The sequence below is a fragment of the Podarcis erhardii genome (assembly GCF_964252035.2).
Source record: "Podarcis erhardii genome assembly, chromosome: Z".
Classification (NCBI taxonomy): domain Eukaryota; kingdom Metazoa; phylum Chordata; class Lepidosauria; order Squamata; family Lacertidae; genus Podarcis; species Podarcis erhardii.
In genome coordinates, this window is record NC_138504.1 from 23,466,304 (window position 1) to 23,491,831 (window position 25,528).

General features: G+C 40.1%; 1 protein-coding gene across 12 annotated transcripts in view; it reads right to left on the minus strand.

Moving 5' to 3' along the window:
• TENM1 (teneurin transmembrane protein 1) overlaps positions 1–25,528 on the minus strand; it is a 404,140-nt gene that overhangs the window by 288,020 nt on the left and 90,592 nt on the right. For all 12 annotated transcript variants that reach the window (XM_081847832.1, XM_081847839.1, XM_081847838.1 and 9 more), the window contains exon 2: positions 21,090–21,367. In XM_081847832.1, coding sequence (XP_081703958.1) covers positions 21,090–21,306 — 217 coding nt within the window. In that variant the 5' untranslated portion in view covers positions 21,307–21,367. The remainder of the gene's footprint in view (positions 1–21,089; positions 21,368–25,528) is intronic.

Genomic DNA, 25,528 nt, shown 5'->3' on the forward strand with positions numbered 1-25,528 from the left:
CTTACTCAAGTAAGAGGGACATTTACAGATGGAAAGACAAGCATTTGTGTTTTTTTATTACAGGTTTCATAAGAGCACCTAATGCTGTTTCGTCTTTAGACTACTGACAGAACACACAAACACACAGAGAGAAGTATGGAAGCCTACAATGATATCTAACCCCCCCACCCACTACTTTTCTTCCTTCTACAGCCTGGACATTGTGTACTAAGTTAGCTCTTTGCCACTCTCCCTTTACATAACTCCAGGCTCCTACCTCCAGCTCTTGACATCTCTTCCCAAAGCACTTAGACGTGTCAAAATGTCTGTGCACTTTTTGGTTAAGTAATGGCATGTTATAGATTTTCTGAGATCATTGACATACTCAGAGATAGCTTTCTAAACCAAAATGTACAGCTTGGCTCCTAGCCCATCGGCTCATAAGATTAGGATTATTGGAGAGACTCATTTGGAACAGGGTGAAGGTTGCTGAAAGAATTTTAAACCAGGATGGCCTCGTAAGGCTTGTCAGGTTGGCCTTCAACTTTTATAAGATTAAGCCTCCTGTGCTGGAGATGCTTAAAAAAAATAAAATGGATGAAGATTTTCTGGAACGTTTCTGCCTGGCGAAGCGAGGAGAATGCTCGCCTGCCACATATACTAACAGTGCCAGTTCAAGTGGTTACCATCTGTTGCATCTGTATGGCTGCAGACCCTTCTCAGTTTGTTTTTCAGATATTTGCCCCCTCAGGGCTTCAGCAGAAAGGAGGGAGGAGGAAGAGGAGAGAAAGGAGGAGGGGGAAAGAGCAGCAAGAAAGTGAAGGAGGCAGAATCTGTAAGAAACAAAAGGTGAGCAGGCTTGCTTGTTTCATTCTCCTACAGAGGTAGGGAACAGGATCTGGCCGGTGAGATCTCCCACCTGTCAATCACCTGAAGTCACCATGATGTCAGATGACCTCCCCCCCTTCATTTGCACTGTGGCTTGAAATCACTGCCAATCAGCAATGACTTCAACCCTTGCTTGTACCGGCTACAGACTACTCCAAAGTCCTGCTCTTCGCAGGAATCAGCTCAGATAGGGAGCTCCTGAGCTGAATCAATCCCAGCAGGACTTGTATTTGGTTTATATTTAAAAGGGGCTAAATGCAACGAAGGGACGTGGGTGGTGCTGTGGGTTAAACCACAGAGCCTAGGACTTGCCAATCAGAAGGTCGGCAGTTCGAATCCCTGCTCCTGCCAACCTAGCAGTTTGAAACACCTCAAAGTGCAAGTAGATAAATAGGTGGGAAGGTAAACGGTGTTTCCGTGTGCTGCTCTGGTTCGCCAGAAGCGGCTTAGTCATCCTGACCACATGATCCAGAAGCTGTACGCCAGCTCCCATGGCCAGTAAAGCGAGATGAGCGCCGCAACCCCAGAGTCGGTCATGACTGGACCTAATGGTCAGGGGTCCCTTTACCTTTATCTAAATACAACGAACAAATGCCGAAGACATGTTTTCAGGCTCCCAGATGTTTCTTTGCAGCCATGCCTTTACCTGCCCTAAAATCTGATGCCATATATAAGAAACTAAGGAAACTTGGCTGAAGAAACTCAAGTTTGCATTGCAGCCTCTCTTGCTGGGTCCTCCATACTAGAAAAGATACAAAGCAATACAGTGGTGCCTCGCAAGATGAAAAGAATCCGTTCCGCGAGTCTCTTCATCTTGCGGTTTTTTGGTCTTGCGAAGCAAGCCCTTCGATAGCTTAGCGGATTAGCGCTATTAGCGGCTTAGCGGATCAGCTGATAAGCGGCTTAGCGGATCAGCTGATAAGCGGCTTAGCGGCTGAGCGGATCAGCTGATAAGCGGCTTAGCAGATCAGCTGATAAGCGGCTTAGCGGCTTAGAAAAATGGGGGAGGGGAAAAAACCCGCAGGAACTCGCAAGACATTTTCGTCTTGCGAAGCAAGCACATAGGAAATTCGTTTTGCGAAGCACCTCCAAAACGGAAAACCCTTTTGTCTAGCGGGTTTTCCGTCTTGCGAGGCATTCGTCTTGCGGGGCACCACTGTACATACTTTTGAAAATTGGGCTGCAAGAATAACTGATAATTTCATGGTATCTTAGCTAGGGTTGAGTGATATATCAATATATATCAATATATTGCCCAAAAGCAGTTGTCCATATCGTGATATCAGTTTCATAATTTTTGACCTGGCAATATGTCACAAATCATGGTGTGTTTTAGGGCTGGGTGATATGTCATCTAAAATCGGTTTGAAGTTCATATCATGTTATTGATTTCATAATATTTTTTAAGAATCATTTTTATTGGTTTTAGAAATATAAAGTACAAATAAACACAAACTAGTAAAAACATGTCTATATGAGGCAATTCTCTGAATTTCAAGACTTCCCCCATGCCCTCCATCAAGTCTTATTGAAGAAGAAGAAGAAGAGGAGGAGGAGTTTTGATTTGATATCCCGCTTTATCACTATCCTAAGGAGTCTCAAAGTGGCTAACAATCTCCTTTCCTTTCCTCCCCCACAACCAACACTCTGTGAGGTGAGTGGGGCTGAGAGACTTCAGAAAAGTGTGACTGGCCCCAGGTTACCCAGCAGCTGCATGTGGAAGAGCGGAGACGCGAACCCGGTTCCCCAGATTACGAGACTACCGCTCTTAACCACTACACCTCACTGGCTCTTTTAAGTTTTAAGCATCTTAAGTTTTAAGCATCTACAACTGCATATTCATCCGTATTCCAATTTTTATATCAAATCATATTGTCCATAGTGGGGGGGGTGTGTTTCTCTACAAGTGAGTCAAAATCCTGCTCTTGTTTCCATCTCAATTTCATAGTTTTTGACCTGGCAATATATTGTGAATCATGATGTGTGTGTATGTGTGTATGTGTGTATGTGTGTGTATGTGTGTATGTGTGTATGCAAAAATCACGGGGGGGAATCATGGGGAAAACTGCAAAACCAGCCAGTGCCACATAGCTCTATCCTTATTTCAGACATCATGCTATATCAACATTATCACAATGTTTGGCTGGTGATATATTGTGTCCTCCCTCAAAGATGGCACGTGTTGCAGTGTGACCTGACAACCAAACCCTGTGTTGTGTGTGGGTACGATTGGATAGTCACAACAACCTATTGGTAGGTACCTCGATGCTGGGTTTAATCAGGCCAATGGGATGCGAGCCAAACGGATCGAGGGACCTATATATCCCCATGCACGTGACCCCAAGCTTCCTCTTTGGGCCAGTGCATTGGAAAACATGCCCACCTCTGCCTACTTTTAGGGCTTTGCACTTGACCTTGCTATGTCGCCGTGTGTCATCTGTCGTTGGGACAGGGGCACAACAGGAATTTCCCCCACTTAGCTGATTGGCTGTTGCCATTTGGGTTTCGCCTACCACATAGCAAATCGTCACAACTTGTAAGGTTGCGAATAGGCTCTAGTTCAGGTGATAGGGATGGGGGGAATGCTCTCGCCATCCCTATGAGAAGGGTATTCCATTAAAGGAATCCAGGGACTCAGTGGTTTGGTCAGCCCTGAGAAGGATTGTGCCCGTGCCTGAGTCCAGGGGACATTTGGGTGGCGGAGATAGCCCATTCCCGGCTTTCTGTGTTCACCCTAGGTTGACCTATGCTGGTGCCCTGGGTCAGTGCTACCTGCATGACAGGGAGCTAGTCAAACCAGAGCCTATGCAACCAGTCACTTTCTGTAATCAATAAAGTTGTGGCCTAAATTCTGCCAAAAACCAAACCAAAATTTGTGTTTTGTCTGAATATATTTAAGGGGGAGGTTAAAAGGTCTAAACACGCAAATCACAAAGCTGAAACCCAGATATCACCCAGCCCTAATATTAGCATGATGCATCCTCTGCCCACATTATTTAGATGGAGTAAAGAGACAAAGTATACATTTTTCTGTCCCTATTACACAATGGTGCTGCATTGTTAAATCGAACTATATATTGCAGTTCCTGTTGATTTTTCTTCACCTCGGTACCTATTGCCTTTATCTATTTTCCCCCTAGAATGCAAAGCTGTTTAGATCAGACTGATAAGAGTGACTGAAAAAAGGCTATTGCCACCAGAAACTTCCATTTTGTACACATTACATGGCTGAAGAACTGGATTACAAAATACAGAGAAGTGTGGATTTCAAAGGATGACTGTGTTTCAGTTCACATCTTAATTTGAGAAGTGTGAATTAGTTACATTTGCCTTTGTCCTTCACCCCTACACAGAGATACAGAACTGGCTTAAGTAACCACTTCAAGTTCTGACCTTGGAACAACACTTTTCAGAGGGTGATTTCTTCAAGTAATATTTGAAAGTTCATTATGGACATTTAGACTCAGCTCAGCCTCAAGGGTATTTATTAAACTTTCAACACTGACTCAATCCAACTAGAAATCTAAAGTTATTCTTTAAAGGCTGTCAAAGTGGAAAGGGGTGGGAAAAAATGCAAGATTACAAGGTTCTTGTAACCTGAAAATGAAAAATGTCATATTTTTTCTTCTATGCAAGTTCAACATCCATTTCTTCCACCAAAGAATCCCACTCCCACTTGAAAAGATTAAGATTCTGCAAAGACTTAATATATAGCTGGCTTCCACTCCAGGCTCCAAGATAATTTACTACCTTTAGAGAAACCATAAGCATTTGTCTAACCATAATCTATTCCTATATGCCTCCCTTTCTAAGAATTAATAAATATGGCCATGGCACAGAGTCAAACACATGTCCTTTCAGAAACCATTCCTTTCAACTTGTTTTTAAACAACAATATGAATTGACCCAGAAGGAACTCTGTATTGCTGAACATTTTAATCTGGATACTCAAATCCTAAAAACAGGAATAAGTCCCAGAGAAGTAATATAGATCTAGTTTCATATGTGAAACTTGGTCTTCAAGGCAAGGTAAGGCTTCATTCACTTGCCAGTTTACTCCATTTTCATGACACTTCCTTAACTGTTAACTTCCACATTATACTTGAACTTTCACATGGTGTAAAAGTCATTTCTGGAACTGTAGTGGAATATAGTGCTCATCTGATATTATTTGCTTCCAGAAAATGAGTGCTAAACCCGTGTTATATTCCACTATAGTTCTGGAAGTGACTTTAATATCCAGGAAAGGAATGATTATACTTTTAAAAACATTTTTATTATATTCGTTAGACATTACAAACAACAAAAATGATAGCACAAAATTATTTCAGTCACAAGCTTATCCATAGCAAAGCACAGTATAGAAGCAAGGAAAGTATCCACTAATGTAATTTTATGAGCACTCTATTCTTGTGCCTTTAGAGAGTCATCTTATCACAAGGATCCTGTGTTTTATACATTACCTCGCTTTCAATGAGCCCTAATATGGCCACTCCATATAGACTGGGGGGGGGGGCATAGATTATACCGTCCCTTGTTTATTAAAGGGAAGAACAGAAACAAAACCTCAAACCTATCCCTTTTTGACACACCCCTCATGACCCTCCTTCTCTGCATAAGTTGATCTGAGAGGGCTATGTCCCACAATCAATCCAGGTCTCCACAGGCAACAACCATTTTTGGCTTCTCTAATTGATGCACACGGCCACACCCACAAGCAAACCTCCAAACACATTAGACTAGCAACCAACCTTAATCCAAAAGACACAAACTCACTCTCTTCAGTCTCTTCCACCAATCCCTCACAAACACTCCTGTTTACAATTCTTGGTCACAAGCTCCCAGTGACTGCCAACAGCTAAGTAGGACAATGCAACAGAGGAGAAATCTACCCGTTATGTAAATGTATATTTGTGTATGTGTGTTAAATAACAGTTGCACAGAGGGGCCAACCTGGACTGAGTTCACAGCTTGTGCAGAGTGGGCTTTATGCTCTCTCCCTCATACTTGAGTTCCAATAAAAATTACATAGTCCACTACAAAGCTGTCATTAGCATCAAGACAAAACAAATTCCTTCCAGTAGCACCTTAAAGACCAACTAAGTCAGTTCTTGGTATGAGCTTTCGTGTGCATGCACACTTCTTCAGATACGTATCTGAAGAAGTGTGCATGCACACCAAAGCTCATACCAAGAACTGACTTAGTTGGTCTTTAAGGTGCTACTGGAAGGAATTTGTTTTGTTTTGACTATGGCAGACCAACACAGCTACCTATCTGTAATTAGCATCAAGAGCAGCATTTCTAGATCAGTGACCCATATCTGCAGTTTTTAACCTGAGAATGTTTTTAAAAAACAAAACAAAAACAAAAAACAACAACAAACTACTGCTCATTCACTATTTTTTTCTTTAAAAAAATGAAATAAAAAACACTTTAGAAAAATAGAACACATCAGAAAATCAAGCACACACACACACACACATATTTAAAGGCATGTAACATAAAAGTAGAAGACATTAAAACAAGATGCCAAATGAACAACCTATTCCACAGGAAACAAATTTAGTACGTTTCCTTAAAAAACAGAACAACAAACTCAGTTTGTCCTGCCAATAAACAATTGCAAAAGCCAGACTTGCCAAGAGCTAATTTTCTATTTTTGCCAAAACCATGGATTACAATAGGCCATGCCTGCCAATAACCATATAGCTTCGGGCTGCTGGGAATTCATTTTTGTTTGTTTGTTTTTCCTTGCAAGACTGACACAGTATTGGCATTATACTCCCTCAGGTAAACAAAAGCTATACAAACAACAGAGAAGAGGAGATTTAAAGGAACTGCTCACAAATTAGGAACTGGCATGGGTTTCTCTCAGGTCTAGTTATCACAAACAGTAGAGGATTGTTCAGAAATTACTGCAAAAGCACACACAGGGTCCATGTAGCATGTATGACTTGACTCTTTAAAAGCAGGGCTGCAATAACAGCTCTCCTCCTTCCTTTGCTGTGGGTTTTTTTTTCTAAATTAGAACTGGTTGGAGCACACTTTGCCAACCTTGTGCCCTCTAGTAGTTTTGTACTACAGCCTCTACGAGTTTAGCCATGTGCAATAGAAACTGTAGTCCAAACATCTGGAGGGCACAAGCTTGGAGAAGGCTGGGTTAAACTTTTTGCATAGCCCATGCCTGGATGTTTACTGTATGTGTGTTGTCTGTTGTTCCTGAGTAAAAGTTCTACAATACCTTGTCTGTTTTTGCTTCCTGGGTTTAGGTCAGAGTACACACAGTGAGTATTCTCCTCCATACTCGCATAAATAGAGGAGACATTACAGAAGAAAAACAGGATAACATGGAGGGATTTTTTGCAGGATGCAAATGGAAAACGAGATATGATGCCAGTTGTTACCTCTAGTCAGACTTAAATACAAATTTTGGAAGCTCATGAGTGATAAGTGGGAGATTATTTTCTGTCTTGGAACAAAAATGATCTAGAGAAGAATCCCAGGCTCTTCTCTAATCCCCATCCGCCACCCCAGCTGTCTGTGCTGCTCAGGCCTAAACAAATAAACTCATGTTTATTTCATAAAAAAGAAGCCCAATATGAAACTCCAGTGTTGCTGAATTAGAACTTACTAGGGTTTTCCTCTACTGCTACAGGTATCATGGACTGCCTCTTGAATTTTACAATGTCCTTCTGGCCCTAATGTTTGTCTTTCTATCTCCATGTATACCAAAGAGGGTATATCAAACTTTGTACACCCCATGTAGAAGTAGCCTACTTGACGAAACTTGTACTGTAACAACTATGCTGTAATTCTCAAAGATGCCCAAGTATAGGTTTTCTCACTGTCAACACGCTTCTCTCTTTCCTGTCAACTGTTGGGAAAGCTTTGGATGACAACCTGCTCTAAGATGTACTAAGAGTTAAACAAAGCCATCTGATTATCTTGAGTGATTCAGCTCACGTACAATGCATCCATGAATTCAATGCTGACAATCCTCCTATCCCTTCAAATTTCTTTTAAGGTGTGCAAAAGCTAACTCTCAGTCCTTTTCTGCAAATATAAAACTCTTAATTATCCTTTGTCAGGTTCTCAGGTTTTTTCCCCCTGAATCTGGCAAACTAAGTACAACAAATAAAACAGAACATCTAGGTAGGATGACATGCTAATTGCAGAGATTCTTGAAAAATAATGAAAGCTTTAAATTATTGCATTTAACAAAATCTTTTTTGACTCCTTCCACCAAAAGGCTGTAATTATGTTTATACAACTGAGTCAGATCAGTTACCTGTTTTTATCCCCACGTTAAAAAGTTTTGTAGCTCTTTTTCAGTCCAGTCTACAGCTTTATACTGCAGACCCGGGAACAATGAGAGGCAGAGGCCAAAGCAGAGAGATAAGCCAACATGAGACTCCAGGTGGGTAAAAACAAGGCCACAACATTGTTGATTACGGCAGTTCAGACGTTTGACTTTGGGCAGCGTAAGAATCTGATCATTGCACTGGCTCCCTGGTGTGAGATTTGGGGCTGCCCCCCCCCAAAATCCTTTATATATTATTTTTTTCAGTACAGTGGTACCTCAGGTTACATACGCTTCAGGTTATATACACTTCAGGTTACAGACTCTGATAACCCAGAAATAGTGCTTCAGGTTTGCTTCAGGATGAGAACAGAAATTATGCTCCGGCAGCACGGCGGCAGCAAGAGGCCCTATTAGCTAAAGTGGTGCTTCAGGTTAAGAACGGACCTCCAGAACAAATTAAGTACTTAACCCGAGGTACCACTGTACTGATATCCAATATTGTAAACTCTCACAAGGCAGACAGAATGATTAATAAAGGTAAAATAAAGGTAAAATAAAGCAGACATAGGTTATGTTGTTATCAAACCAGTGCCCAGAAATGCTTAGGAAACACATCTAACTGCAAGGGTCTTTGAAAAATCAGAGGACGTAAAAACCATCTTGTTTATTAATGTAAATAACAAAGGGGTACAAATAATGGAGAAAGATGAGCTCCTCTAGGCAGTCTGTTGTGCTCTGTTTCTCTGGCATAGCTAATCCCCAGATTCTACTTCACCAACCCCACAGAGTAAGATCTTTGTGGTACCTCTAATGCTGAGCAACTTCCACAAATACAGCTGCTATTAAGAACATGATTAGATCTTTACGTAACCCATTTTGCATTGTATGAGGGAAATATTGACAATGAAGCCAATCCAGGTTCCATAGGAATAAATCTAAAAGTCTATGAAACATTAAGCAAAAAAGGCCATTGTACAATATCAAATGCCATAGAGGCATCTGAAAACAAACATGTAACAACTACAGGTAACTCACAACTTATGTGCATTTAAGTTGTGCACATTCAGCTTTACATGCTTGGAAAAAATATATAAAAAGTGGGGTGGAAAGAGGGCAGGCTCTGTCCAGGGAAAAAGACTTTGGCATTGAACCCAATGTGTTTTGATGATACATGGTTTTGGCTCTATGTGCTATTCCTGGAACTTAACGCCAGCATGGGTTGAGAGTCACCTGTACTGCGCAACTGAACTTGTTAATTGCACTTCAACTCTTATAATAAACTTTTCTTTTGTAGATAAAGCCTGCTAGCTCTATGAAAATACTTCTCTATGACCCCACATATAATTTCTGTTGATAGTTTATGATCATTGTTTAGTAGCAACAGAGGGTTTATAGGAGTCAAATTATGCTGGATCATCTTCCACTTTACAGATTAATATTATTTTTACTTCTGTCAAAGATTTATAAATCTCCCTATACCAAAAGAGTTTAATTTTAAAATGATAAAGAGAGTGAGGCAGAAAAATACTTTGCAATGAAGTCATATGTAGCTGTATTTCATTGCACTTTATTGGAATGTCCAGTTCATTATGTTGGGTTATTTTGGGTATATCAAGATTAATCAGAAACTGTGAAAATCTATTTATTCCTGAATTCCTCGTTTATATTCTCTCCATAAAATTCATGAATATTTGTTCCATTTCTCCCGGTGCTTTTAAAAGTCTTTATTATTCACCAGTGAGGGCTCTCTCTTTCCCACTCTCTCCATAAAAGCTAATGATCCCATGATCCCCCTCACTGCGTGGTCTGTATCTTTCAGATGCAATTTATTCTGGTGATCTCCAGTCATCTAAATGGCATCCTTGAGGAACATATCTTCTATTTTCTAGACTCATTCCCTTGTTCTGTTCCTACATTGACCCATAACCTTTCCCCCCTCTTCTTTTTGAAATAAAGGACTTTCTTATTAATGCTTCTCAGGCCTTCCCAAATATAACTGAATTACAATAAGGATTACAATAATATCAAAATTATTATACATTTACTTTATTTATTCTGTCCACTTGTCTAGGGTACGAGTCCATGGCATAAGTACTGGTGGTAGTTTCTTACCCTCAAATGCTGAACAGCTTGATTAGGCTATAAATGAATGGGTGGGGGAACTGAAAGGGAAACTTCAACAGGTGTCCTACCACAGTAAATACAACCAAAGTATAATGTGCCTTATATTAAGTCCCCCCCCCCCACAGAAAAATAAGTCACCTACACAGTGAGCTGGCCAAAATATGAGGCTGATTGGAGTGTTTCACTCAACCCAGCAACCATTTTTCACTAATTCTAGTGACTTTCCCCTTCTTGCTATATTTGCAAACCTGCATGCTTGGTGGTTCTTCAACTCACATACTCCGAAATAATTATCAGAGAAGTGACAGGTGCAATTCAGACACCATAACCTCAGTCATGGGATTTTTTTGAGACTAAGAACAAGCCATATGTCTACCTACATCCTCCCCTTGCATCTTCTCCAAGCCCTCTGAGGGAGATATGGTGGTTTGTCAAGCCACAGTTTGTCAGGCACTGCCTACAAACCAGGGTAGCGAAATGAGCTCATGGGTCCCATCTGTGAGCCTGCACAGACTATTAGGAAAAATGTAAGAAGAACCCGACTACATAGGAGCAAAGCAGACATGGGAAATACCAATATTGAGTTTATCTGCATTTCTCCCCCTCATTTCATTCACAGAATCATAGAATTGTAGAGTCAGTCTTGCTCCTTTATCTCAAAAAGAAGTGAGATTTTACTCTCTCCTCAAGTCCACAAAAAATTATGGTCAAATATTGCATATTATGTGCATTACATTGTGTGCAGTTTTGCATGACCTAAGTCCTATTTCGTCTAACATAGCAAACTTGTGCATTTGGGTGGGGGGGACTGCAGAAAGGCACTTGAAAAGCTGTTTCTCTCTCTTAGTTTTGCTGCTAAGGCTTTATTTTGGTGCAAGGAAGATGATACAACAGTCATATGATAGTATAAAAATGCTTGTGTATTAGTATACTTAATGAATGATGCTGCAGAATCACAGAACAGCATGGAGTATGATTCTTTTATATGCCTTATATGTACAATATACATATTTTTGCAAATAATTAGTCAGCCTTTTAAAAAAACCCCAACAACCCCACAACATTACACAAGCAGCTCAGATATAAGTGGTGGCTTGATACAAGATACAATGTGGGAAAAGCTCAATCAGGTTGGAACTGCGAAATTCTCTGTATACATCCACTTAAAACCATTTTCTCCTCCATCCCTAGAGCAAAGGCTGATCTAGCTCAGCACAGTGCTTCTCATATAAGCAATGGCAAATAAACAGCAGTTTGAACAGTGAACGTATTGTTTTATTATGCTCTGCCATTGCTTCTGATTGGCTTTATGAAATATCAGAAAATCTAGAAACCCATATAAATATCCATATGCAGAAAAACACATCTGTATAACCACCCTCAATCATGATCTAAATGTAGCCTCGATGCTTTGTATGGTGGCAATGAGATTGCATCCTGGGTTTTGGTTAAGTATCTGATTATTTATTAAATTTGTATACTGCCCTTCTTCCGGGCAACATAAAAAGATAAAAACATAAAACACATAATAAAAACAAGAACAAAACAAATTAGCCCTCTTCCACAAACATGTTTAAAAGGATGTATGATGTTAATCAGCTTGGCGGAAGAGAAACATTCTCACCTGGCACCTAAAGCTGTATAATGAAGGTGTCAGGTGAGCCTCCCAGGGGAGAGCATTCCACAAATGGGGAGCCACAGAAGAAAAGGCCTATTGCCACCCTCCAGACTTCTCATAGAGGAGGCATATGAACAAGGGCTACAATGATGATCACAGGGTCTGGATAGGTTTACATAGAGAGAGGCATTTCTTGAGGTATTGTGGTCCTGAGCCATTTAAAGCTTTAAAGGTCAAAACCAGCACTTTGAATTGGGCTCGGAAACTCATTAGCAGCCAGTGCTGTCAGACCAGGATCGGTATAATATGCTCTTTTTTTATATATATATAAATATTTATTAAGGTTTTTTTTATAAAAGAAATGCACAAATAATAAACAACATTAATTATATCATAACAAAATCTCATAACTTCTTTGGACTTCCTCACGTCTCCTGCTCCCACTTACATCGTTGAATTTTTTTTTCAAGCAAATTATCATCTTGTTTATAATCTTATTTCCACTCATTTAAATATAATCTAACAATTCTCCAAAAGGTTTATGTTTTCCTTAATCTCACTTATCATCAGATTCCAGTCTAATTTAGTGGTGGCCAATTATTTTATGATCAAGCATCCTTCTTAACATTCAACCAAATTACAATATTTTTGTAAGTAAATCTTAAATTTCTTCCAATCTTCTTCAATCCTTTCTTCTCCCAGGTTTCGGATTCTGCCAGTCATCTCCGCCAATTGCATATAGTCCATCAGCTGCATCTGCCACTCTTCCAGTGTGGGTAGATCTTGAGTTTTCCAATTCTTAGCGATGAGTATCCTTGCTGCTGTTGTTGCATACCTAAAAAATGTTCGGTCCTTCTTTAACACCTTCTGGCCGACAATACCCAGGAGGAAGGCTTCTGGTTTCTTAGTGAAGGTATACTTAAATACCTTTTTCAACTCATTATATATCATTTCCCAGAAGGCCTTCACTTTAGGGCAAGTCCACCAGAGGTGAAAGAATGTTCCTTCATTTTCTTTACATTTCCAACATTTATTATCAGACAAATGGTATATTTCGGCAAGTTTAACTGGGGTCATGTACCATCTATATATCATTTTCATTACATTTTCCTTCAAAGCATTACATGAAGTGAAGTTCAACCCATTGGTCCACAACCTTTCCCAGTCCTCAAGCATAATATTATGCCCAATGTCCTGTGCCCACTTTATCATAGCCGATTTAACCATTTCGTCTTGTGTGTTCCATTTTAACAGCAAGTTATACATTCTTGATAATACCTTAGTCTTTGGTTCTAACAATTCTGTTTCCAACTTCGATTTCTCCACCTGGAACCCTAACTTTTTGTCATTTTTAAATACTTCTTTAATCTGAGCGTAATTTAACCAGTCTCGCACTTTATCCTTCATTTTCTCCAAACTCTGCAATTTCCAATTGTCTCCATCTTTTTCTAATATTTCCCAATATTTTGGCCATTTGGCCTCCATATTGGGTCTTTTTCGGGCCTTAGCTTCCAGAGGGGAAAGCCACCTCGGAGTTTTGTTTTCCAATAAGTCTTTGTATTTTGTCCAGACGTTAAATACTGCTTTCCTGACAACATGGTTTTTAAAGGCCTTATTGATCTTAACTTTGTCATACCATAGGTATGCATGCCAACCAAAAGCATTGTTAAAACCTTCCAGATCCAATACATCAGTGTCTTCGAGAAGTAGCCAGTCTTTTAGCCAGCAGAAAGCTGCGGCTTCATAGTACAACTTTAGGTCTGGCAGGGCAAAGCCCCCTCTTTCTTTCGCATCAGTTAATATCTTAAACTTAATTCTGGGCTTTTTGCCCTGCCAGACAAATTTAGAAATATCTCTCTGCCACTTCCGGAAGCACTCCGTCTTGTCCACAATTTGCAATGTTTGAAACAAAAACAACATCTTTGGCAATACATTCATCTTAATAGCAGCAATTCGGCCTAACAAAGAAAGCTTCAATTTTGTCCAACTGTCCAAGTCTCTCTTATTTTCAGACCAACATTTTTCATAATTATCCTTAAATAGACTCAGATTTTTTGCTGTTATGTTTAGCCCTAGGTACTTTACTTTTTTTACCATAGTTAATTCTGTTTCTCTCTGAAACCGTTCTGACTCTGTGTCTGTCAAATTTTTTCCCAGCACCTTAGTTTTCTGTTTATTTAGTTTAAATCCCGCCACCCGACCAAAGTCTTGAATCAGTTGCAATACTCTTTTCGTACTAGGTTCTGGCTCCTGCAGAGTCAAAACTAGGTCATCTGCAAAAGCTTTAAGTTTATATTGTATCGCTCCGACCTGAATCCCTTGCACCAACCGGTCCCCTCTGATCATATTCAAGAGCACCTCCAGAACTGAAATAAATAACAGAGGGGAAATCGGGCAGCCTTGTCGTGTTCCTTTTTCAATTTTAAACTCTTCTGTAACCACATTGTTAACTATCAGTTTTGCCTTGTGTTCTGAATATATTGCATCAATTCCATTCTCGAAACCCCGTCCCACTCCCATTTCTTTTAGATTTCCCTCATAAATTTCCAAGAGATATTATCAAAGGCCTTCTCCGCATCTATAAAAATTAACACTGCTTTTGTATTTATGTCTGTTTGCAAAAGTTCTAAAATGTCAATAATGTTCCTTGTGTTAGCAAACATGTGTCTACCTGGGAGAAAGCCTGCCTGACCTTTATGAATTACTTCATTTAAAACTCTTTTAAATCTGCTTGCCAAAATGTCAGCAAATATTTTGTAATCCACATTTAAAAGGGAGATGGGACGATAGTTCTTGAGTTGTGTCTTTTCAGTTTCTGATTTTGGTATTAATGTGATAAAAGCTTCCTTCCACGATTCCGGCGCCTTCTTTCCCTCCATAATCTCATTGCTGACCTCCATCAATGGTTGTATCAAATAGTCTCTTAATGTCTTTATAATACTTGGAGGTCAGACCATCTGGCCCTGGAGATTTGCCCAGTTTCATGTTCTGAATGAGGATCGGTATAATATGCTCAAGCAATCTTGCCTGAGCAACCTGGCTGCTGAATTCAGCACCAGCTGAAGTTTCTAACCTGCCTTCAGATGCAACCCTACATATAACATGTTGCAGTGATCTAAGCTAGAGGTTACTAGAACATAGACAACAGAAGCTAGACTATTATTGTCCAGAGTGCAGCCAGGCCACCAGCTGAAGGCAATGGAAGGCACTCTGCACCACTGAGGCCACCTGAGCCTCAAGCGACAGCAACACAACAGGAAAGGATCCAGTAGTATCCCCAAGCTAGGTATCTACCATCAAGAGCAGGCAACCTTCCAACCATCCAGTCTAGGGAACCATCCACTATCAGTGCCTCAATCTTATCTGGATTGAGCTTCAGTGTGTTGGCTCTCATTCCGTCCATTACCAAGGCAAGACAACAGTCCAGCACATCCATTACCTCTCCTGCAGATGTAGAGGAGAAGTAGAGCTGTGTGTCATCAGCATATTGCTGACAATGTACTCCAAAATTCCCGATGACCCCACTCAGTGGTTTCATGTAGATGTTAAACAACATAGGGGAAAAAATTGAATCCCGAGGAACTCCACATTGAAGGCTCCATGGAACTGAATAACACTCACAAGCACCACCCTTTTGAAACAACCATCCAATTAAGACTGGAACCACCACAAAGTGGTGCCACTCACCCCTAACTTGGACAGATGCTCCAAAAGGATACCATGGTCAATTGTTTCTAAAGTGGCTGAGGGCTAGAAGAATTAACAGGGACACATTTTCTCCGTCCCAGTGCAATTCCTATGCTAGAACTGGGCCTAAACCCTGACTGAAATGGATCTAGAAAATTAGTTGAGTTGGGCCCTCCACAACCCTAGTGAAGTATACTCATTTCCCCTCTCATATGTTGGCCCTGTATCTATGCTCTCCCTCTCTCTGAACAAATTGACCTCCTTTTTAATTACAGTTACTCCCCCAAACATTGTAATTCATTAGCTTGATTACTGAATTGCATGGCCCAAGTTGTTTTAACATATTGCCACTTAATCACTGTTCAATTTAGTAATTCATTAAATGCACACTAATGTGTTATTCTTTTGTTATAATATGTCAATTAATAAGTCCAGTAACTCAATAATTCACCCATTCATTAATCCTTTAATACAAAAAGACAGATTATAAAATTAATTTCATCAAGATAGCATGCTACTAGTATATAATTAATTGATAATGCTATCAGAATTCATTATATACTATAGCCTACCCCAATTTATTCAGCTACTAATTCATTCATTAATGCTAGATCAATGTATCAGTTCATAAATTAGTCAAATTAGAGTTTCATTGGGAAAACAAGATCACAAGCAAGTCTCTCTGTTTTATTTGATTAGGTTCTATATTATGATCTTGAAAATAAAGGTTTGCAATTCCATTTTAACCTTCATTTCTTTCATAACCCAGATCTGTAAAGTTTATTTTGCATTGTTACAGGGAAATAATTAAACCAGTAAAAGAAAGTGCCAACTAAATTTGTAATTTGCTTACAGTTTTACCAAGTCCCATTTCTTCTTTGTTCTCCTCCACCACAACCAGCTTACAAAAATGAAATTCACTACAGCAGCCAATTGGAAAGTGTCATTAGATATAATTCAGTCTATACTAGTTTCACCCTCAAACTGTGTGTGCATTAGATTAGGGGGGCCTTGCAATGATTTGAGCCATCCTGCCACATCTTCTCTATCCACTTCTAGAACCAAGAGGTCTTGTTTTTTTTATCTGATTGTGCACCTGAAAGCAAGGTTTCAATTGGAGGGTTGCAGACATCACAACGTGAAATGAATACGTTCCCCTAGTTCAAGACATGTATTCTGTGTACATGATTGAAGCTAGGGAGAGGGCAGGAGATGGTACCTATTAATACTGAGACCCTTTCACAACCAAATAATATATAGAGATGTGTGTTAGAAACAGCATCTTATTTATTCTCAAGGGAGTATCTTCTCAACAAAGACAAAGGCTTAACAGAAACTGAAAAATCATGACAGATTCATCTTGGCATTGATAGCCAAAGGTCCAACATGCAAGTCTATCATCCTGAATGACCCTGTAAGTCTTGAACCAGGGAGTCAGGGCCCAGGCACCTTTCCCCCTGCATAGTTATCAGACTGGGGGATTATTGGCCCAGATCTCTGGCTGCAGGAGAGTGTGACTCAAGTAGGTGGGCAGATCTAGAACTACAGCTCTTTATTTCAGCCCAAGGCCACAAGACAAGAGGAACCACAATAGAGGATTATGAGTGTCTATATAATTCTTGCCCCCAAATGTGTTCTTCAATGAGGACCAGTGCTGGATCTACACATTTTCCTGTAGAGGGCAAAAGCCTGCACTGCTGCCTCCCTATCACCACCACGGTTGAGAGTAGGAAGCATGTGCAGGTTGACTTGTCTCAGTGGTGGCCACAGTAGCAATACAAGGAAAGGCTGACCAAGGAGCAAAGGGGAGCCCATCCTGCTTCCCTTTGGGAGGGGCATTGAAAAACAAGGGACAATTTACATAAGTCCTGGTCCTAGCAGCTCTCACGAGACCCCTGCTCCAGGCTGGCGCTTATGTTGCCAGTTCACCTGCCTGCTGTGCTCCTTCTTTCCTGCTCGCTTGTGGTGGCAGTGGGGCCTCTTTTGCACCTCCTCAACTTCCTCTTCCTGGGGTGGCCAAGCAGACCAGCCTTTCTATAGCCACTCACCACTTCCTGTAAGGTGTGTGGGAGGCCATGTGATCATCAAGGCCTGGCTCCTTTACATTCCTGCTGGCCCAAAGAGAAAAGAGAGATGCACAGCAGCCACGGCACGGGCTTGGTGACTCCTTACATGTTCCAGCCAGATTCATCTTATTAGAATAGGTGGGTGGCTGTTCACCCACCTCTTCTAATAAATAGGACCTGGCTGGAATGTAGTCAGTGAATGTGTGCTATGGCAGTGACACTTCTTTCTTTTCTCTCACCTACACAGGATGCTGTTTTGCCACCCCCTAACCTGCCACCTACTGCACATGCCCCCTTTTGCACCCACTATTATCCAGTGCAATACTTTTAAGATGGAAAGGCCCTCTAGCCTTTCATGATCTATGTCCCTGTCTTTGGTTCTCATCTGCCCAACCTAGCTTGTTTTGATGATATCGCTGCCTCTGGTTCTTGTTTATAGGATTCAGTGCCTGATCTTCAGCCCATACATGTCCACATATTTTTGCTCTGTGGCTCATATGACTCTCGGTTGCAGCCTGTCAAGTAGACTGCCAGGCCCCAGGCTAACAGACCCTGAAGCTTAGCTTTTACCTTTCATATTCATGCAATGAATATGATACTTCTGAACATAATGTCACCTCAGATTTCCATTCAGCACACCCTGCAGGACTTTAGCTTTCATTAGTGTTAAAACTGTGAAAATATTTCAAAAATATTGGGATGCATTCAGAAGCAATTGAGAAAATCAGACATGCACACCGTGGCAAAAAATACCATGGCAAAAATAGGCATGAAAATTCAGCCTCCGAGGCAAATGGATACACACACTTTTTCTTTTCTTTTTTTTAAGGAATCACTCTCCTTTCAAATCTATCTGTGTTAGGTAAGCTTTGCTTCACCAAATGCCCCTCACTTTAAAACATGGCTTCTTATCTTAAATATTTTGTTATTCCCAATAGCACAGAACAGACTTTGGGAGATTCAGTTCATATACAAATATATTTATTTTCTGATCCTTGGAACCAAGATAGGCTGGAGAAATTCAGGACTGAATCTCTGCAGATGTTTATTCAGACTTCTGAAAAGCTTAATGCAACATAAAATGGCCTGCAGCCTTCTAAGAAGGGTTACAAGACTTCATTTGCTCACTGTGCTTTCTGGACTTAACCATATCTGGTTAATCCTAACCATATCTACTCAGAACTAAGTCCTGCCATGGGGCTTACTTCCAAGTAACTGGGGTAAGGATTACAGCTTACACCTTGGTACATTCTTACCCAAATATTTACAATTCTCTCTCCTTTTCTATCTTTTCCCACTCAGTTCTGGCTTGTTCGACACTGATAGCTCTCTAGTACAACTTCCTTCAGAGCTACAATCTATCATGAAATGAATGTTCCAGCATTTGATTTTCTGCAACACTCATGCAGAATGTTAACTTAAATAACGTCCTCCCCATAGATCGATTCTGTATTTGGCATTGATTTTTTTTTTTTTTTTTTTAGGCTTCTGACAAGCAAGGAAGGTAAAAGTGAGCCAAGCAAAAGAAAACAACAACAACAATCCTCCCTAAAGGAGAGTGTTTCAAAAAGTTTCTTTTTGAAAACAATAGATGAAAAAATCTTATCCAAGAAAAAGACAAAATTCCTGAAGCAATTTGTTTTAGTGAAGAAAAACATACCACAAGCATACAAATATTAAATGCTTGGAGGAGTGCAGATTTATGTATGTATCTGTGTGTATCTATGTATCTGTATCTATATATCTACATGCATACAAAGTCTTTTGTATTGGCAAACATACTTTGATTCGGTGGTGAGAAGAGAACAGATGGAGTAGAGGAGGCTTATTTTTTTATGTGTCCTGCTTTCAAGTTTTCTCCTCATACCTTTCCCTGGGTGTGACATTTGAGGAGCAATAAATACAGAGAGCTTCTCACTTCTGTAGCTCCACTTCTTTAGATCAAAAGAAATGTCTGCTGGATCAAGCCAGTGCCCCATCTGGTCCACTCCTCTGTTACCAACCAGAGATACCCATGGAATTCCCACAAGAAGGACAACAGCACTCTCCTCACTTCCCAGCTTCATGAAGTAAGAGGAGTCCCTATATCCTTCCCACCCCTCCTGCCTGAAAGCAGACTAACAAAGTGAGATGGATTGATATAGACAGCCCCTTCCCCACACCCTTTTTCTCAAGACCATGCACCAAGAGTTACATGCTCATAGATGTTTTGGCATTCCAATCTGGTTGCAGAAGTTTCATTCATGTGTTTTTTGTTAGTTTCCTGGAACTGTTTGCTCAGTATCAAAGACCCAATTCTATGGAACTCTCTCCTGACTGACATCAGACCACTTCCCCAGGCCTACCCCAGCAACACTTGGTAAAGACTTCTTAAAATTTCAGTAGGCATTAAAGAATGGTCTTCCACAATCTTGTATTCGGTACACCCCTTTTGCGCCCTGCTTTGAAATGACTGTTATGTGGTATAGAAATGTTTATATCAATGAAAGTTTACAATTTTAGAGTTGGCTTGGCATGTGTAGCAAATCCACCTATCAAATGAAAAATGTTTTAACGTTATTAACAGATGTAAAGAAGTAGTTTGTTTGCAGCTCATTTCCAGACTTCCACTTTGTCTCAGTCTTTCATCTTCTCAGCAGCTGCCACAAAGTCTGGCAATTAAGGGCAGGCTGCAATTGGTGGATAAACCACCACTTTCTACTGCAAGAGTGGGGAACCTGTGGCACTCTGGAAGTTGTTGGGCTCCAGTGGTTGGGCTCTGGAAGTTGTTGGGCTCCAGTGGTAATGCTGGCTAGGGCTGATGGGAGCTGGAATCCAACAACATTTTGAGGACAACAGTTTGCCCAGTGCTGCTTTGCTGATACAAAAGGAATCTTGGACCCCTGAAAAGTCAATCTGTCCTTCATTCTAAGGCCAGCAGGACAAGACTCATTAATGGACAATAACAAGAACTCTGTGTTCTTGTTTGACCCTCTACCTAACACAACACACCAAACCAAGGGCTCACCCACACTTCCACTTGTCCTACCACTTTCCTCTGGGGAAACGTGCACCAAGCACCACTGTCTTACAGCTATCCAATTATTATTATTTTTTAATTCCCCCATCACCTCCATTACAGCTCTGCTTTGTGTAACAAGCTTTTCTTTTTGTGACATGTTGGTTGGTCCTAAGAAAGGCATAGCCCAATCATAAACAAAAGAGTAATTGTATAAGTCAGAAGTTGCTGGCAATTGCTGTAATGATAGCTCACAGCTATCCAGCTCTTCCTCCCCCCAAAAAGATATGAAACAGAAGACTACACAGGAAAATGACTTCATCTGTTCCATATGATGTAGGGATAGCAAGCAATTTACCATATGATTAAAAAGTTATTAAGAGTATTCCTTTTAATAAAAACTGGTTTTTTGATTAAAAAAATACCTTGAGTGGGTTCATCAACAGCTTTTCTTTTTCTGCTGTGGCTGTTGTAATTCATTCTGAGTTCTTGGCCATATTCGTTAAGTGTTTCTCTGGACTCATAAGACTGTCTTGCCTTTCTTCCATCCTCACTTTCATCAGATGAGCTTGTGTAAGCTAGATCCATTTCATGCTTAGCTTTCGACAGTGGCTGGTAGGGTTTACAATCCATTTGCTCCATCTCTGATTAAGTAGGCCAAAATCGTGAAAACAATGTATTGAGGCTCCTTACCGAAACAGTCCTGGAAGAGACAAAAATGTTCAATGTAACTCTCTTCATTCAAGCATGGTAGTTGTTCAAACCCCCCCCCCCCAAAAGGAGCATAAACATTCTCCTAATGATCCCTTGTTTTGAAAGGTTTTAGCCAGTTAATTGTTGCAAGGAATTAAACAACAAGTTGTAAGAAATTGTAGGCAGAATAAACCTTGAGATGGAACCACTGAATTATAATGAGTGGGTTGATACAAGCATTTTATCTCACTATTTTTTTAAAATATAGATAAACTTATTTTTTAAGAAAGATATAATAATTACAGTAGTGGAATATAAAACTAAGTTTCACATGGTACATAGGATATTCAGGAAAAGTGTTCATCAAGAAAATTAGCTTCCTCTCATCACTGCAGGTAGTGAATTTTGTACACCAATTCCAAAACTATAAGACAAAGAGACTCGCAAAACGAATTAATTTCATCTTGCGAGGCACCACTGTATTTTTGTACCAAAGTGTTAATTGTAGTTGAAAGTTAATTGCAATGTTCTCCACCCATGCTATAATGTTATTAGGCCTTTCAAGTCTGAATTACACCCATAGCCATCCCAGATATTTGACAAAGAAAGTTTGAGGTGAGGTCATTACAATATCACTTTTACATCTATCAGAGTTCTCCCTATAAATGTCAGTCCAACATTTAGAAAACAGTGGGTCATTACTACCATAGATGAAAACAAACAAACAAACAAACAAACAAACAAACAAACAAACACTCTGCCCACACAGTAAGAGTCTAGAAGTTATTCTAGAAATTTGTACCAGTATATGGTGCCATCTATGAATATGTGGATACTGATTTATATGGTGTAGGTAGCCATAAATTATTCCACTTACTTTCAGGAAGGAAAAGGGTGGTCCTGCCCACCACCAAAATGTGGCACCCAACAGATCAAACCACCCCCCTCAAAAGAATGCAGCCCTTGAAAGAAAAAAATAGCTTCAAATATCTACAGAGTTTATCAGCTCCAGCCAAACATTCTTCAGAGGTAAGGTTCCATTGTAAATTGACCTAATAAGCTCTTCTACCGTCGAAACTGTGCCTCAGGAGAAATCCATAGTATAGGAACCAGCAGCTCCTTACAAATAGGAGTTATTAGCATGTCTGAAGATATATTGATGAAGCAATTGAATTCTAATCTTGAACCTTGTGGGAAGTCAAAGCGAAATGCACCAGTTGCTTCTTTATTTGTGATGTACCATTTAATTCCTACATGACACACATGGAAAATCAAATGCACGTGTTTCTTTTCTCAGAGGGGAGGAGTGGACCAGAACTGAACACATTCTCACTTCCAGTTCATTTATGAACAGGGAACTCTCCGACATAAACTTCTGTACAGTGACAAACGGCTGTACTTCTGTTGATTCCAGATTACTTTTCTTCTAGAAAACACACATAGAAAAACTATTGAGCTGCACACCCACCCACTCCTCAAACTTCTGAAATGAAACATAAGATATGTTGCACCTTAGAGCAGGGGTCCCAAACTGTTTTGGGCCCAAGGTCACATTTGGAAACCGCCATGAGGACTACAAAGTAACCATTTCACAGAAGAAAAACTGACAATACTCAGGCAATACACCTTCACAAGCACCCATATGTTCCTAATTTGGGAGCCTATCCATACATGAACGGAGGAAGTAAAATACAACATGTGGTTGAAGTAGGTCACCTACTTTAAAATAAGAGATACAACTTTCTGAACTAAACCCACAATATTTCAATTTCTACTAACTGAAAAGACAACCCTTAAAGCTCTCCTGCTCTTTTCTAAAGAATAATGTATTCCTGTCGTGAGGTACATTAATGAATGCACAATAAGGGGAGGAGATCTATAGCTAAAAAGACATGCTAGGAATCCTTTGACTACACCATTTATACAAAAGAAAAAATCTAACACTTGGGGATGTAATATAGATCTAACATAGTGTCCAAGGAGGCTGTTTGGGTTCACAAAGCAATGGACGGATAACACACCCATATCTGCAGAAGTTTCCTCTTGAAAGAAGGTGAGACTTCTTTATTTTAAAATAAATTTTTCTATTTTAATGTAAAACAATCATCTAAAATTAAGCAAGATCATGTTTAATTTTAGCTGCTGAGTCATTTAAAATATTGTTCATTCTCCCCTGCCCCTCCAAAACAAAGTCTCTAGAAAGCAAAATGAACAGAATGAAAATGATTCACACGAAATAAATTAGTCTGATGAAGTGCTACCCTTTTTGATCCATATGGTAGCATATGGCAAGGCAGGCAGAAAAAAAGATGTGTTACAGTATTTACATTTCAGTTGTGGAACTCTGTATCGACTGTGGTGTGGCTTTCAATTTTCTATAATTAATTTCATCCTCATAAATGATATTCAACCAACAATGCATTGCATTTGCACCTTTAGATGCAAACTTAATCATGTCCCCCACCCCATTTCTATTCACAACATACAGAATGCAATTAAAATCATCACCATCATCATCAACAACAAAATAGTTAAAACAGCATCTAGTATTAGTATTAGTATTAGTATTAGTATTAGTATTAGTATTAGTATTAGTATTAGTATTAGTATTAGGAGAGTCATATAACATTAGTAACCACAACAGCCACAACCAAAGACCAAAACAAAATCTCAATAGAAACAGTCAGGAAATTCCAGGCGAAACAGAAAGGTATTTTAAAGCTGCAATCCTAATCCCATTTACACAAGAGTAAGACCCATTGAATTCAATAGGACTAACATCTCAGTAGACATGGGTAGGATTACAATGTAGCTGCCTGCAAAAGCCCTTCTATAATTGGTGCTTGCCTCATTGCCATAGGGCTCCATTGAGAAGAAGGGCAGGATATAAACTGAATAAATAAATAAAATAACAAGATGGGCACCATAATGGAGCCAGCCAGACTTCAAGTAGATAGTAGAAGAGTTCAGAGGGTCCCTTCTGTAGACCTGGGCAGACCATACAGGAAAATGCAACCTTGAGCACAGGAAAACAACAAACTGAGCTACTTCCAGCTCCACCTTGAGGGTGAAGGAAGGGAAGGGAAAAAAGAATCGCTGAACTTCTCTGGCCATGATTTTCCAATCCATGAAATGAGAATAATAATAATAATAATGCTTGCCTATCTCACAGAGGAACCAATGGTTTTAAATCACTCACCTTTCCCAATGAACGTCAGGGCTCTACAAAAGGCAAGATACATCTTGCACTAAGCATGTATTAGTATCTCTCTAGAAACCTTAAGAAAAACTGAGGATAAATTGCTGTAAGTGTATGTATGAACATTAACCTGAAATCTTAATTTTATGGAACAATGGCTCTGAATAACAGAAAGGATAGAAGCCTGCCAAAAGCAAGATTATAAACTTGCCTCTCCAAATGCGCCATGAGCCATTCAGGACTGAAGATGGTGGATTTTAATTAATCACTTCTTAGAGGTGCAGTGCTGTGATTCAGTAGTCGGGAATTAGACAGCTACAGTCCCCTGGTTTTGCTGCTGGGTGTGATTGGGTATAGCTGAGATGGAAACACAATTTCCAAAAGGCAGGGAGAGCTATAACCCCCACTCCTCATACCTACAAGAATAACAGGAGGAGTCTGCAAGTTTTCAGGAGGAATTCCAGTGGCCAGTCAGGGCAAAATAATTGACAGAAAAAGTAAAGATGCTTCAAGCCCCTACCTCTCTCTCCCTTTAACAGTCACTAATAGTCTACATGCTTCAAGGAGGAATAGGGGGTGGGTGGCCTATCAGATAATTTTTTTTGGACTTCAGCTCCCATCAGCTCTAACTTTGGCTATGCTGCCTGGGGCTGATGGGAGTTGAATGGAGTCTAGAAGACCACAAATTCTCCACCCCAGCTAAAAAGGATGAACCACAGTTCAGTGACTGAGCACATGATTTCCATGCAGAGGGTGCAAGGTTCAGTCCCCAGAATCTCCAGAGAGCACTGGGAAAGTCTGGAAGCCTAGCAAGCTGCTTTTAGTTGGAGTGGACTACACTGAACAGAATAGACCGACAGTATAACTCTGTATAAATTAGCTTCCTGTGTGTCTGAATTCTCCACGTAAAAAGCTGTGGCAATACCTGAAGGTCTGCCAACATCACCCCCCCCCCAGCCCCAGAACCATAAG